Raw genomic sequence first — 12,898 nt, forward strand, 5'->3', positions numbered from 1 at the left:
TCAGTAACAGAGGAGCACCTTGCCATTATGTGCCTCCTGACGTCATGGAGTAACCTATGCAGCATCAGCTGTTTAGTGTTCTTGTTGCAATATCATGTAGCTTTAAGTCTAAATTCCAGGTTAATGGAGATAAATTGAATGATCTCATGAAAAAAATAACAACTTATTAAAATACAAAAAATATTTTTTTCATTGGATCCTGCTTTCAGTGAAAATTAATACTTAACCTAATAATGTATTTTCTATGTTCCATTTTTCAGAACATTGACGTAAAGAAAACTTCTAAGGTGAAAACCAGTAGTTCTACATACCATCATCTTTATACTTTTGTAAATAGAGAGGTGGACACAGAGCAGGTGATTGACTTACTGTTTGTTCATGACCCTCACTTTATTATTTCTCCGTTCACTGAATTGAGTATTACCTTGGTTCTACGTACATTGTTCTCAAATACCAAATTTGAATAACTCTACCAACCATCTTAGGGCAATAGTGGAAAAAAAAATCTTTTAAATATACTTTGAATTATGATGTCATGTTTAATATGAATGCAGATTTAATACGAATGAAAGGAGTTGGTTACTTAAATGGTTATATTTTAAAATAGTTTTTTTACCATAAAACTTTATCATAAAAATAATACATACTCTGTGAAAATTTAGAACTGTACATGTAAGCAGAACTATAGGAAAAACACATACGATGCCATCACCAAAGTGTAATGTGGTTGATACATTAATGGATTAATTATATATAAACATACACACACTTCTCAAAACATGATTTTTAATAGTCACTTAATATTTCATTACAGAATTTATTTAATTGTTCTCTTATTTTTTTTTTTACTTTCATAAATAATGCAAACAAAATCATCTTGTACATTTCTCTACAGCTTTGATTGTATGTTTAGAATAGATTCCTAGGAGAAACTATAGGTTCTAAACTGTATAACATTTGATAACAAATACTTGATACAGGTCATTAAATTGCCTTTTAAAAGCATCAGCAACATATGAAAATGGCATCTTATCAGACCCTTGTTTGTATGAAATGGTATAGGTTAAAATTACCATCAGTCTTAAGAGTGACAAATGATATCTCCTTGTTACGATTGCTATTTCTTTGTAACCGTGGGTTTTCATTTTTTTCATGTTGGATCTGTTTATCTTCCAGTGAAATAAACTTTCATCGTATAGCATTCATGTGGAGTTTAGAATGCAACAACTACACATTTTGGTTGATTGCTTACTAGCAGGTATTAAAAAATCAGTATTTGATCAAGACCTAAGATGAGTATCATCCTCATACAGTGAGCTTCTGAGAAATAAGAATAAATCTTGAAACTTGTTTAAAATCATAAAATATTATTACAACTTCAGTATTTTATAATACAGGAACAATAACTTCAGCCTATTGCTAACTTGCTTCTGTGGTCACCACACTATATTTTTACAGTATTAAATAGATATTCAATACTAACTAAGATTGATGAAGAAAGACATTTTTCGCTCCAGCTGTAGTATAGGACGCCACTGATGGTGTCACAGTAAGTGTCAAAGTAAGTTATTAACCTTTCCTCTTTGATAGTAACTAAGAGGCCTACCTTCTTGTCAATTTCTGGACATGAAGATTAGATCAGTAATTATAAGGCAGCTTTATAAAAACAATCCCACAAACTAAAATATTCTGATATTTTGTCTACTTCCTTACACCATCACTTAGGAAAACTCTGTCCTTAAAACTGTGGGTTTAAAATGTGACAGTAGAGCAATGTGTTTGGTTTTCCAGATAACAAATCTGCATTTTCATCTGCATCTAAGCTTATTTCACATGCATAATAATTTTGCATTTTTTCTGGAGTAGAATGATAGGACCTTTAGAGCAGGTATTGTGTAAAAAATACTCGTGCTCCTGGCATACAGTTTGGTTATTCCTTCAGCTGCTTTCTCCAAATAAGCTACTTTCATTTGTTCAGTCAGCCTTTTTAACATGTAAGAGCTACTATCATGCGTTGTTTGAGTATCTTGATAAAGTAGTTCTAAAATCTTTTGTGTGTCATAGAATTGGTCTTTGAAGAATGATGGACCCGACCTACTGTATTCCTACTTAGACCAGTTATTCTCTAACTTTTGTTTTGTGCTATATTCACGTTTTATAAGCACAAAACTTCATATGCTTGAAAATTCGAAAGTACACGTGCCCTTCATCCTGTTTGTTCCTTTGTCAACGACAGTTACATAGCACTTGTTAAAATGGGTTTTTCATCCTAGAAATACTTTTCTAATCAAATTCACTATATTGTTTGCTGTCTGTAGACAAGCAAAAACACTTAAATTCTACTTACCAAGCTTGTCATGCTTAAAAAAGATTTCAGTCCATATGTCTAATGTAGAAGATGCAGAAGTAACATATTTAATAATATCACTCACTGTTTTATGCACTGCAGATTATAATTCATGGAAAAGACTTTCAGAAACATGTTTTCTAAAAAGAATTTTTGCTTGGTATTCACCATTTTTGCAGTTTCCTATACCTTTTGAGTTCAACTGCTAAAAATGAAATCTAACAATTATTTCAACCAGATTTTTGTTTAAAGTTTTGGTTGCATTGACACGAATTTTTAAGGGATTGTCTTCCTAAAGCATTCTTGGAAAATTTTGTTTTGACGTTTGGGCAGTCAAAATAAAACTTGTTTGGGGTACCGAATTTTTCTCTGACCCTTTATTTTCTTGATTTTCTTTATATACCTCATTATATCTGGATTGAACATGTTTATTATACACACTGTATGTTTTGAAGTTTTCCTTCCTTTGAAATTCTGGTTTACCAAAATTGACATTCTGCTTTTAGTTCACCCTCAAATGATGTGAAAAATTCCCAAACAACTTTTTTCTTGAAAACCTTATGGCCTATATGAAATGAAATGAAAAGTTGCTCCTGAAGATTATTTTATTTAATGTTATGCATGTTAATATGCTAAATAACTTTATAGAGATTATAATTTTGTTTAACCTTTTGTTACTTAGATTTGCATAAATATTAGCTCAAAAAGAACATAATATTTTTCATATACTTGTTTGGCCAGTGCTCTTTCTTAATACATTAACTATTTCTATTTATCTCACTATTTGAGAGTTATAAATAATTTTAGATATATAGTTACTAGCTTTCATGGTCATTATTGTTTCACTTGACTTATAGAATACCAGCATGTAAAATAAGATTTATACTTAAAATTACATTTGAAGTGCTTATATTTGAAAGTGAATGTTCAGGTGTAATAGTAAATTCAGGTTGTGTGCCCCTCCCCATTTGATATTACTATTATTATGTTAATGAGATGCTGGTTGACTGTACAACCACATGATCATTGATTATGCTCAAGTTCTAGGAACCCAGAAATTAAAGTAGATGTTTTGGTGAGTTGGCCTTCCTGAAGCCATAGCCAAGCAGCAGATGTTGGCTTCACTGCTTCCCCAGGTGGCTTACATGACCTTTAATGTTTGTGGTTTCTTTTTTTTTAACATTTTTTTATTGATTTATAATCATTTTACAATGTTGTCAAATTCCAGTGTAGAGCACAATTTTTCAGTTATACATGAACATATATATATTCATTGTCACATTTTTTTCTTGGTGAGCTGCCATAAGATCTTATATATATTTCCCTGTGCTATACAGTATAATCTGGTTTATCTGTTCTACATTTTGAAATCCCAGTCTATCCCTTCCCACCCCCTGCCCAATGTTTGTGGCTTCTTAACTACTAGCTTTGTGGGTGTTTTCAACACTGTTGTTTTAATGGAATTTCTTAACAAAAAATAATGGAGGAACGTGTTTGGATGAGTATAGTGTACTCTGGTTTAAAACAAACAACTTGTAAAACTATACACTATAAAGTGATTTTTTTTCATACAAACATGGTGTTAATAATTGTCGTTGAAAAATACAATTCTTGCTATCATTTAATCTGACATAAGTAGAAAATCATGATTTTAAGATTGTCTTGTTTAGTTACCACTTTGTTTCACATGTTATTTAATTGTCTAAAATGTTGTTGCTTGACTGCTAGCCAGATCCTCATTTGGCTGCTGAAGAAGAAGCTAAAAGATTGGAAGGACTACAGAAACAAGCAGCACAGGAGAAGGTGGAGCGGTGTGAGAAGGCACATGCGCGGGGCTTCCAAGCAATGAAAAAGATCCGTTTGGCTCAAGTAAGAATTAAATTCTGGCTGTTCCCCCTCCTGCTGGCCTTGCCGATGGCACTGTTGAACTGATAGTGAACAGGCTCAAAGAATGGAGGTGTGGGGAATGTGAACATACTGTCTCTGATTCTTGCTTTTTACCTCCTGTTTCAAATTCAGATTGGGTAAAGCTGTTCTCGCTTTTGTTACATTGCTCTTCTAAAAGTTTTACAAATGATGAATGTATTAAAAGTTTAATATTTTAATCAGTCCAAAAATAGCCTAAGAAGAAATTAATCACTTTTCTTATTTAATTATTTGAATTGCATTAATGCTTTGCAAATCTTGAGATTCAATTCATTAAATATTTATTGAGCAGAGCACTTGTGGACTTTGCAGATCAAGCAGAGTCATGATCCTTGTTGTCAGGGAACTTTGAAAAAGTGACTTCAAAAAAAAAGAAAAGAAAAAGTGACTTGATTGCAGAGCTGTAAAATATGTATCATGAAAACCAGCTTTATAGTTACAGCTTTCCTTCTGTCATGCTTACTGTTCAGTGTTTATTCTTGAAATAGAGCATAAAAATGATTCCTCTTTTTAGAAGTCTGATTTTATTTTCTGAATTTGATGAGTGCATTTGGATGTTTTAAACACTCAACTGAAGAATGAGTTTTTAAGAACTTCTGTGGGAATCAAGTGCCTTCAAGTTCATTTGTATAATTGAACTCAGATTTTTAGTTTTTATAAACTGGGGTAAGTTATGATTAAAATAACTAAACATCTGAATTATTACCAGTAATTTTCATCTAAGGCTTAAACTTGTAGGAAAAGAAAATGTGGAAAAAGCAGTTGTAAACTGAGCACATTCTTCCATAAATTGGTAGTGTTCAGTGGTTAAGGAAGTGGACTCCATGGTCAGTCTTCCTGGTTTTCCTCCTTTCTTTGCTGCCTAGTTGTTTGATCACAGGCATGCTGCCTAACCTCTCTGAGTTCTGTTTCATCACCTGTTTTGTGAGGATTAAATGAGTTTAGTAAAGCCCTTAGAATTGTGCATGGAATTTCATAAGCTCACACTAAATGTCAGTGATCATGGTAGTTGTTATGAATAATTCAAGTAGAATAAAATGCCGCATTCTCAAGTGAGCCAGAAACAGTTACTTGAATGCTTATTCAAGTAACTTTGAAGTTAATTTAATTAGATGATTTGAATCTTAATATAAATGAATTCCTTCATAATTTGATTCTTTTTCAGAGCCTGACATAAAAAAAACCTCACCTCCAAATGACAAATTATTTACAAATAAGTAGTGTGTAATCACAGGAAAAATACTTTGTTATATAAGCTCTCTACCTTTTTGTAGACTGTGCCTCTTACACAAGAATGGTTGGCAAAACCAGAGGGTTTCCCCTTCCCTGTTTGAACCTTTTTTGCTGCAGACCCTGTTGTGCCCTGGGGTCTAATTTCCTGCCATTGTCTGTTGTATTTGGCCTCTACCTGCCTCTCCAGCTTTATCTTTTTTCCTTAACCAGCCTCACCCTCCATACCCTGTCTGTAATGAACTGTGTACTCGCCCTGACCGCCCGTGCCTTCATCTCCGTACTTTTGTGCTGCAGTTGTTATTTCTTACTTGTACTGCTTCTCCTTCCCGCACTTATACCTGGCTACATCCTCATCCCAGGGGGTGAGAGGTCTTACCTTATCCCCCCTCCTTATCTTCCACCACCAGAATTAGGTTAGATAACCTCAGTAAAACATTGTGCTTAAACTTCCGTACTTGCCAGATTGTTTATGCCTACAGAGATGCAGATCCCATTTGTTCTTAGGGATTCATGAGAGTGTGAAGTAATGAGAAGTATCTGTTAAGTATCACAGTCACTCTGGGTCTTGGTGCTCACCTGGGCCTGGTATCTGCTGCTGGCCATGTGGAGAACTAGAATAGAGTACATTGCGGGAGCTGTGGCGGCTTAAGTAGATGGTAATTTCATGACTGTTCTGAGAAAGGAGATCTATAACTGGCAGGCTTTTGAAACTTTGTGGCCTAACCAGAACCAATTTCTCTGGTACTTATTAACAATACAATTGACCCTTGAACAACACCAGTTTGAACTGCACGGGACCACTTATACCCACGTATTTTTCAGTAGTAAATACTATCGTCCTACATGGTCCGTGGGTGGTTGAATCCGCAGATGTGGAAGAGCCGTGGATAGGGAGGGCTGCCTCTTCATGTCTTTCTGTGTTTGAACAAGTTGTAGAGATGGGGAGGGAACTCCAGTCCCTGTTCTTCATGGTGTCTCCACTTTTCCCACACTATTAATGTTACTATCCAGAGTTTGTGAATCAAATGTTGTTAAGTGATTCTCTTTATTCCTGAAGAATCAAGAGAAGCTAATGAAAGAACTCCATCAGCTACAGCAAGAGGACCTAGCACGCAGGAGACAGACTGTAGCACGGATGCCACCACAACTAGTTGAACTTCCATACAAACGCAGTGAAATGAAAGAAGATTGGCAGAGAGAGCTGGAATTTGCCTTTGAAGACATGTATAATGCAGACAGGAGTAAGATATTTTCAGTACATTTTATTTATCTATCTATCTATCTATCTATCTATCTATCTATCTATCTATCTATCTATCTATCTATTTATTTATTTATTTATTTATTTATTTATTTATTTATTTATTTATTTATTTATTTTAATAGAGGTACTGGGGATGGAACCCAGGACCTCATGCATGGCAAGCATGCACTCTGCCGCTGAGCTATACCTTCCCCACTCAGTACACTTTCTTATGATGCTTTTTAATGTTTTGGTGGGAAAACAGATTTATTTTGATGAGGCAGTTTTTATTTTGAAATGAGTTCTCAATTTGAAAGAGACCCTCATATTTTAGACTTAGAGACTATGGTGGCCTTTAAGAATTTATGCTCAAGTTCTTTTTAGTCATTTTGGAAGGTAAATATGTTCTCTGTACTTCTTTATTGAGAGGTGAAAGGAAACCTGATTTTGCACCTTGAACCAGAGCCTTTGCCGACTGTGACTGATCAGATCCAAGATGAAGAACTGGACCTTTCAATGGAACAAGAAAGTTTAGGAGAGACTGAAAACATTCCAGTGACAGAAGCTAAAGCAATATATTCTGGTGAAGCAGACAGTAAGAACTTCTGAGCTGAATGTTACAATATTTCATAGAAAAAAATGCTAATCATTTGCCAGTAGTTAGGAAAGTCTGGTCTAATAAGTGCAAACAGTGACTAAACTAATGGGAGTGATGGATGGAGGAAGCAATGTTTTCAGATTTCTATCACTAAAGATCCTTTTTATATATGTAGAAGTGTCATTCTATTTATATGTACATATACTCTGAAGATTTTTAGTTATTTAGGTGCTCAATTTTGAATTCATTTGGAAGGTCAACATTTTTTTTTTTTAGACATTGATCAAATCACCAAAGAGATCCTATTGTGTTAATTACCACTTCATGTATAATGATAAACAGTGCAAACTTAGATCTCTCATCTAAACTTCATCTCTGTCTCCACGATTCTGAACTAAAACTAAGTGTCTAACAATAAATTCATCATCTTCTCTTGCCTACGGAAACCTTGTCTTCCCATCTTTCTCATGTTAGTAAATGATACCACAGTCAGCAGTAATCCAAACTAGGGCCATGAGAGGGATCTCCCAGAAGGTAAAGGTATCTCTTTTACTCCACAGTTCCTTAGAGACCAAGTTCTCTTTGTTTTGACCTCTTCTTTCCCCATTCCTCCAAGTACTGCCTTAGTTCAAAACCACCCAGGCTTTCTTATCTTCACCCTACCCTTTGGACAGGTAGCCCTTTGGGGTTCCAATTTTATGTAGGTCTCCTCTTAGACTCCTTGGTTGAGGGTTCTAGGCTTTATCCCCGTCTCCTGTGCCCACACTGCTGCACAAAGTACATTACTGTGCTTTGATGTAAACTTCAGAAGATGAGTTCAGGTCTCATTTGCCCTGAATTCTCATTAAACTTCATTTCTGGCCTCTGCAGAATCTTTTGTTTTCTTGCCAGATGATCAGTGCCTTTAAGAAAGTGTTTTTACTATTTTGTCCTGCTTTTTTGGTTTTATTATTGGGAATATCATTCAGCTCTCTGGTTTGTCAGAATTGCAAGTCTTGTCTTGTTATAAAGGACAGTTACTCTTCAGTTCCTGCTGATTCCATTTGGAATTGCTGGCTTGGTTTTGCCAGCTCTCTTGATTTTTTTTTTTTTTTTTCCAAAAGAACCCAGCAATCCCTTTTTAAAAAAATCCTTATTTTTAAATAGTGACAACTAATTTATTTCTTAAAAATGAGTAAGTCACAGACTAATAGTAAGTGAAAGAATCCAGGCAGAAAGAATACCTAAGTCTGCTTCCATATTTATCTGAAGTTAAGTCAAGGGACAAGACAGGAAAGACTAATCTGGTTGCGAGGTTAGAGTAATGGTTATCTTTAGGGAGTGTATTGACTGAGATAAAGCAGCAGACAATTGTTTATAAGTTATAACTCGATCAAAAAGTTTTTTTCAAATGTGAATCAGAGCTACAGTCTGTGAGTTTTCAACCTCCATAAATTTAAATTTTATTCCTTGATTCAGCCAGAGAACTGTGTATTTGCAAGTTTCTTCCCCTTAGAGAGCTGTTAGTACTGTACTGAGTTTTGGTGTTGTATCATCAGTTCATCTGGAAGGTTATTTGAGAAATTTTTTTTTTTTTTTGTAACTAAAGGGATCTCTTTTTGTAGATATGGGGGAAATGGGGACATTTCCCCAGATAGTGCCAGGAATAATTTGAGAGCATTTGATTTGCTGTTAAGGTTGTAAATAGTAATGTTTTCCTCTGTAGCCTACTAAGAAGTACAGAACTATATTTGAGACCCTTCTCTAGCATAGAGTGTAGAGCCTTACAGCACATATTTTGAATGCCAATCTTACCCACACATTAAGAAATACGCATTCTATCATCATTTAGCAAGCGAAAATAAACATCTTTCTGATACACGTTTAAGTTTGACAGTTACGTTGCATGCCTACTGTTGAAAAAATACAGTTGACCCTTGAACAACTGGGGGTTGGGGCACCAACCCTCCATGCAGTCAAAAATATGCATATAACATACAGTGGGCCTTCTGTATCCAGTGTTCCACATCTGCAGGTTCTGTGAACCCCAGATCATACAGTATTGTAGTACGTATTTATCAAAAAAATCTGCAAATAAATGGACCTGCACAGTTCAAATGCATGTTGTTCAAAGGTCAATTGTAGTTGAATTTTGGTGTCCTTATTTAAATTTAAGTTGAAAAAATATTCCTGGTTATAAAATTGTGATTGGGGTTGAATAGCGTTGTATATGCTGTTAAATTACAAATACTAAGGAAAGTGAAGTTGTGCTTCTGTTTTAACCAGTGGTTGTCGTGGTAACTAAGTATAAAGATAGAGTAATTTGCCTGGTGTATAATAGCTGCTGAATAAAGTTTTCTTTTCTTTTAGTTCCTTTGGCAGTGAAGACCCACCAGATTCCTTCAAAACTTCTTTTTAAAAAATTATTAAATAAGATTCGAAGCCAAAAATCTCTCTGGACAATTCAATCCGTGTCTGAGGAGGAAAGTGAAATGATTACAACTGTTAGTGAGACTGAAAGTAAAGCAGTGACATTTGAATCAGGAGCAACTGTGAGCGAAGACCGAACATTATCCTCTGAGCAGGAAAAAGGTGGTTCTCTAATAGCCTCACTTTTTTTCTTTTTTAATTTTTTTTTTTTGGCGGGGGGGTGGGTAATTGGATTTATTTACTTATTTTTCAAATGATTTTTCAGTGAAGGTACTGGAGATTGAACCCAGACCTCAGGCATGCTAGGCGTGTGCTCTACCACTTGAGCTATACCCTCCTGCCTCTAATAGTCTCACTTTGGCACATAAACCTTTTCTGAGTTGTACAAAAATATACTCATTCCTGAAGAATCAGCGAATAGAGGTCAAAAGGAAGAAAATGTCTTAAAACCCATAATGCTGCTATTTAAAGGCAATAAATGTTAGAAACCTTAGTGAATCTCCTCCTATACTTTCAGTGTAGTAGAATTATTCATATATATGTATGTATATACACACACTCATATATATATGTGTATATTCTAATGAAACTGATGAACTGGAACTAAACAGTTATCTATGTTGAGACATTTAGGCTGTTTCTAATTTTCTTATTAGTTCTTGTGCTGTAATGAGTATCCTTTTAGCAAAGTCTTTGCCCACATCTTTAATTATCTCTTTAGGAACAAAGGAAGAGAATTCCTGAATCAAAGGGTATGAACATGTTAACAGCTTTTAAATGTATTGTATTGTGTGTTTATTTCACATTCCCACCAGAGATTTGGTTTCTTTATATGTTAATTTTAATGATTTTTTTGGTAGATAAACACTATTTAAGTGTATTTCCAGAAGTTACAAAGATCAGTATTATCTCCTTGAATTACATACTAACAAATGGGAATCGTGATGTAATTCCTCTTTGATTTGTTGTTTTCTTGGAGTTTTATCTTCTGAGTTTTTGAAAAAATGTCAATTGGATTTGTATAGAAATACTTTGCTGCGAGGCTTCTGAAAGAAGTGACTTGCAGTTCGTATTTAAATTTTGGATTTAATCATAAGTACAACAGGAAGCCTTCTGGAAATCATTTCTTCACTTGACCTCTTGACCACCCTGTCTTGGTTTTTCTGCCTCACTGGCTCCTCCTTCATGGTTTTCTTTGCGGCTGGATCTCATCTCTACAACCACTCTAGTCATTGCCCCCTTAACTTGTTTCTCAGATCTTATCTCTTTGTATTGACACTCCCTAGTTGATCTCTAATGTCAGGACTTTTGTGTTGTCATGTATATGTTAATGACTTCCAAGGGTGTCTTTCTAGGCTTGGCCTCTCATTTGAACTCCAATTCCACTTACTTATTTGAATGTCTGTTTGGCTTCTTTCCTTGTATATCTAATCACATCTTCAACTTTTCCAGAACTGAATTCTTGATGACACCTGCTTTTCCTATAATCTTCCATATTTCAGTAAGTGGCAATAAGATTCTTTTGCTTAAGCCAAAAAGCTTGTCATTCTAGTTTGTTTCTTCTATATTCTACATCCAAACCATCAGCAAATCCTGCTGGTCCTGCCCTCAGAATATATCCAGAGTCCAACCATTTCTTACCACCAACTATCCTAGTTTAAGCAATGTTCATTCTCTAATGTGGATTCTTAGAGTAGCCTCCTCACTGGTTTTCTGTCTGCAGCCTTTGCACCTCCCTGCCATAGTCTTTTCCCAGTGTCATCCTGCTAAAACACATCAGCTTGTGCTGTTCCTCTAGGGGGAGCCCTCCAACAACTACCCATTTCCCTCAGTAAAAACCGAAGTGCTTACAGTGGCATCAAAGCTTTGTACGATCTGTACTCCCCCACCCCTCCACACTACTCTCACCTTCACTGTCTCTGATTTCATTATCTGCCACACCTTCCTCTCCAACTGCTGCACCGTAGCCACTGGCTTCCTGGCTGTTCCTCAGATGGGCAAGTAACAAGTCACATGGTCTTTGCAAGTGCTGGTCTTCGGTGGGGATGAGGGGGTGGGTCTCTTGGATACTTCCATGCTCACTCACTTCCTTCAGATGTTTGCCCGGATAGCACTTTCTGAGGCCTTTTCTGACCACTATATAAAACAGCAAGCTTCTGTACCTCCCCCACCAACCCCTTATTCTTCACTCCTTATCACCTCTACTCTATATCAGCGTCTGATGGACCATAAATTTACTTTCTTGCTTATATGCTTCTTGTGTTGACACCTACACCTCTCCACCCTGCCCATCTTCCAGTCCTGGAATATAGAAATATGATTTTGTTCACTACTACGTCTGCAGAGCCTAGACTAGTGCCTTGTACTTAAAGGTGTTCAGTTAATACTTGCTAAATTAATTGAATAGCTTACAAAGTAAGAGAGGTAAGTTTGGAAGTCAGACATATATATGACATTTAAAGCCATGAGCGTGGAAGAACTTGTAAGGAAAAAAATTCAGTGAGGGAAAAAAGGGCTTATAAGACGACATGAGGGACTCCAGCATATAGAAATGGCTAGGGAAGGGCAAACAGCAAAGGCGGAATAAAGGGGTGACCAAAGGAGGAGGAGAGAAAAGAATACTGTGGCTTGTAACTCTTAGGGCTCTTTTGTCATCAGTTCATAACAGTTATTTTGGGAAAGGCCCTGTTTTTGAGTAGACTTTTTCTAGTCTCATCTGGCTTCATTCTCCCTTTTGTCTAAGTTTTTTTTTAATCCTGACAAGGTCTTAATACCCACTAATCTGTCTGGAATGGGCTGTACATTCCCACATTCTTTACCTGGCTGATTTCTCCTTACCTTTCAAGTGTCCACTTAAATGCCACTTCCTAAGAGAAATCTCATCTGAGCTCCTGGTCTAATTCAGATTCCCCTGAAGTATTCTATTGTATAATCCCTTATTTTTCTTACATAGTACTTATCACAGTTTCTAATTTTACAGTTTTTTTCTAGGATAATTATATAATGTTCTATTCCCCACCTCCTCTGTAAAACCTCCTTGAGGCCTTTTCTTACCACGGTGAACGTGCTTGTAGCACATAGTAGGTACAGAATGAAAAAGTAAGTGACTGAATGTTCCGCACAGAGCTTCTGGCTGCCCTGG

At 35.8% G+C, this 12,898-nt stretch overlaps 1 protein-coding gene and 1 non-coding gene across 14 annotated transcripts in view; one reads left to right on the plus strand and one right to left on the minus strand.

Annotated features, from left to right (window-relative positions):
- Positions 1-12,898, plus strand: part of CEP295 (centrosomal protein 295) — a 44,794-nt gene that overhangs the window by 9,638 nt on the left and 22,258 nt on the right. For 11 of the 13 annotated variants that reach the window (XR_012509790.1, XR_012509791.1, XM_074372862.1 and 8 more), the window contains exons 6-10: positions 261-356; positions 4,076-4,216; positions 6,564-6,747; positions 7,177-7,344; positions 9,697-9,918. Coding sequence is in view for 11 of the 13 variants with exons in the window: in XM_074372862.1 (XP_074228963.1) it covers positions 261-356; positions 4,076-4,216; positions 6,564-6,747; positions 7,177-7,344; positions 9,697-9,918 (811 nt within the window). In the remaining 2 variants the exon portion in view is untranslated. Of the gene's footprint in view, positions 1-260; positions 357-4,075; positions 4,217-6,563; positions 6,748-7,176; positions 7,345-9,696; positions 9,919-12,898 lie in introns of those variants that run through there. The other 2 variants (XM_074372863.1, XM_045508989.2) reach the window with 2 other exon arrangements.
- On the minus strand, positions 6,890-6,962 carry TRNAG-GCC (transfer RNA glycine (anticodon GCC)). Its single transcript has one exon. It is a non-coding gene; the product is annotated as a tRNA-Gly (tRNA).

This window comes from Camelus bactrianus, chromosome 10 (genome assembly GCF_048773025.1).
Source record: "Camelus bactrianus isolate YW-2024 breed Bactrian camel chromosome 10, ASM4877302v1, whole genome shotgun sequence".
NCBI lineage: Eukaryota > Metazoa > Chordata > Mammalia > Artiodactyla > Camelidae > Camelus > Camelus bactrianus.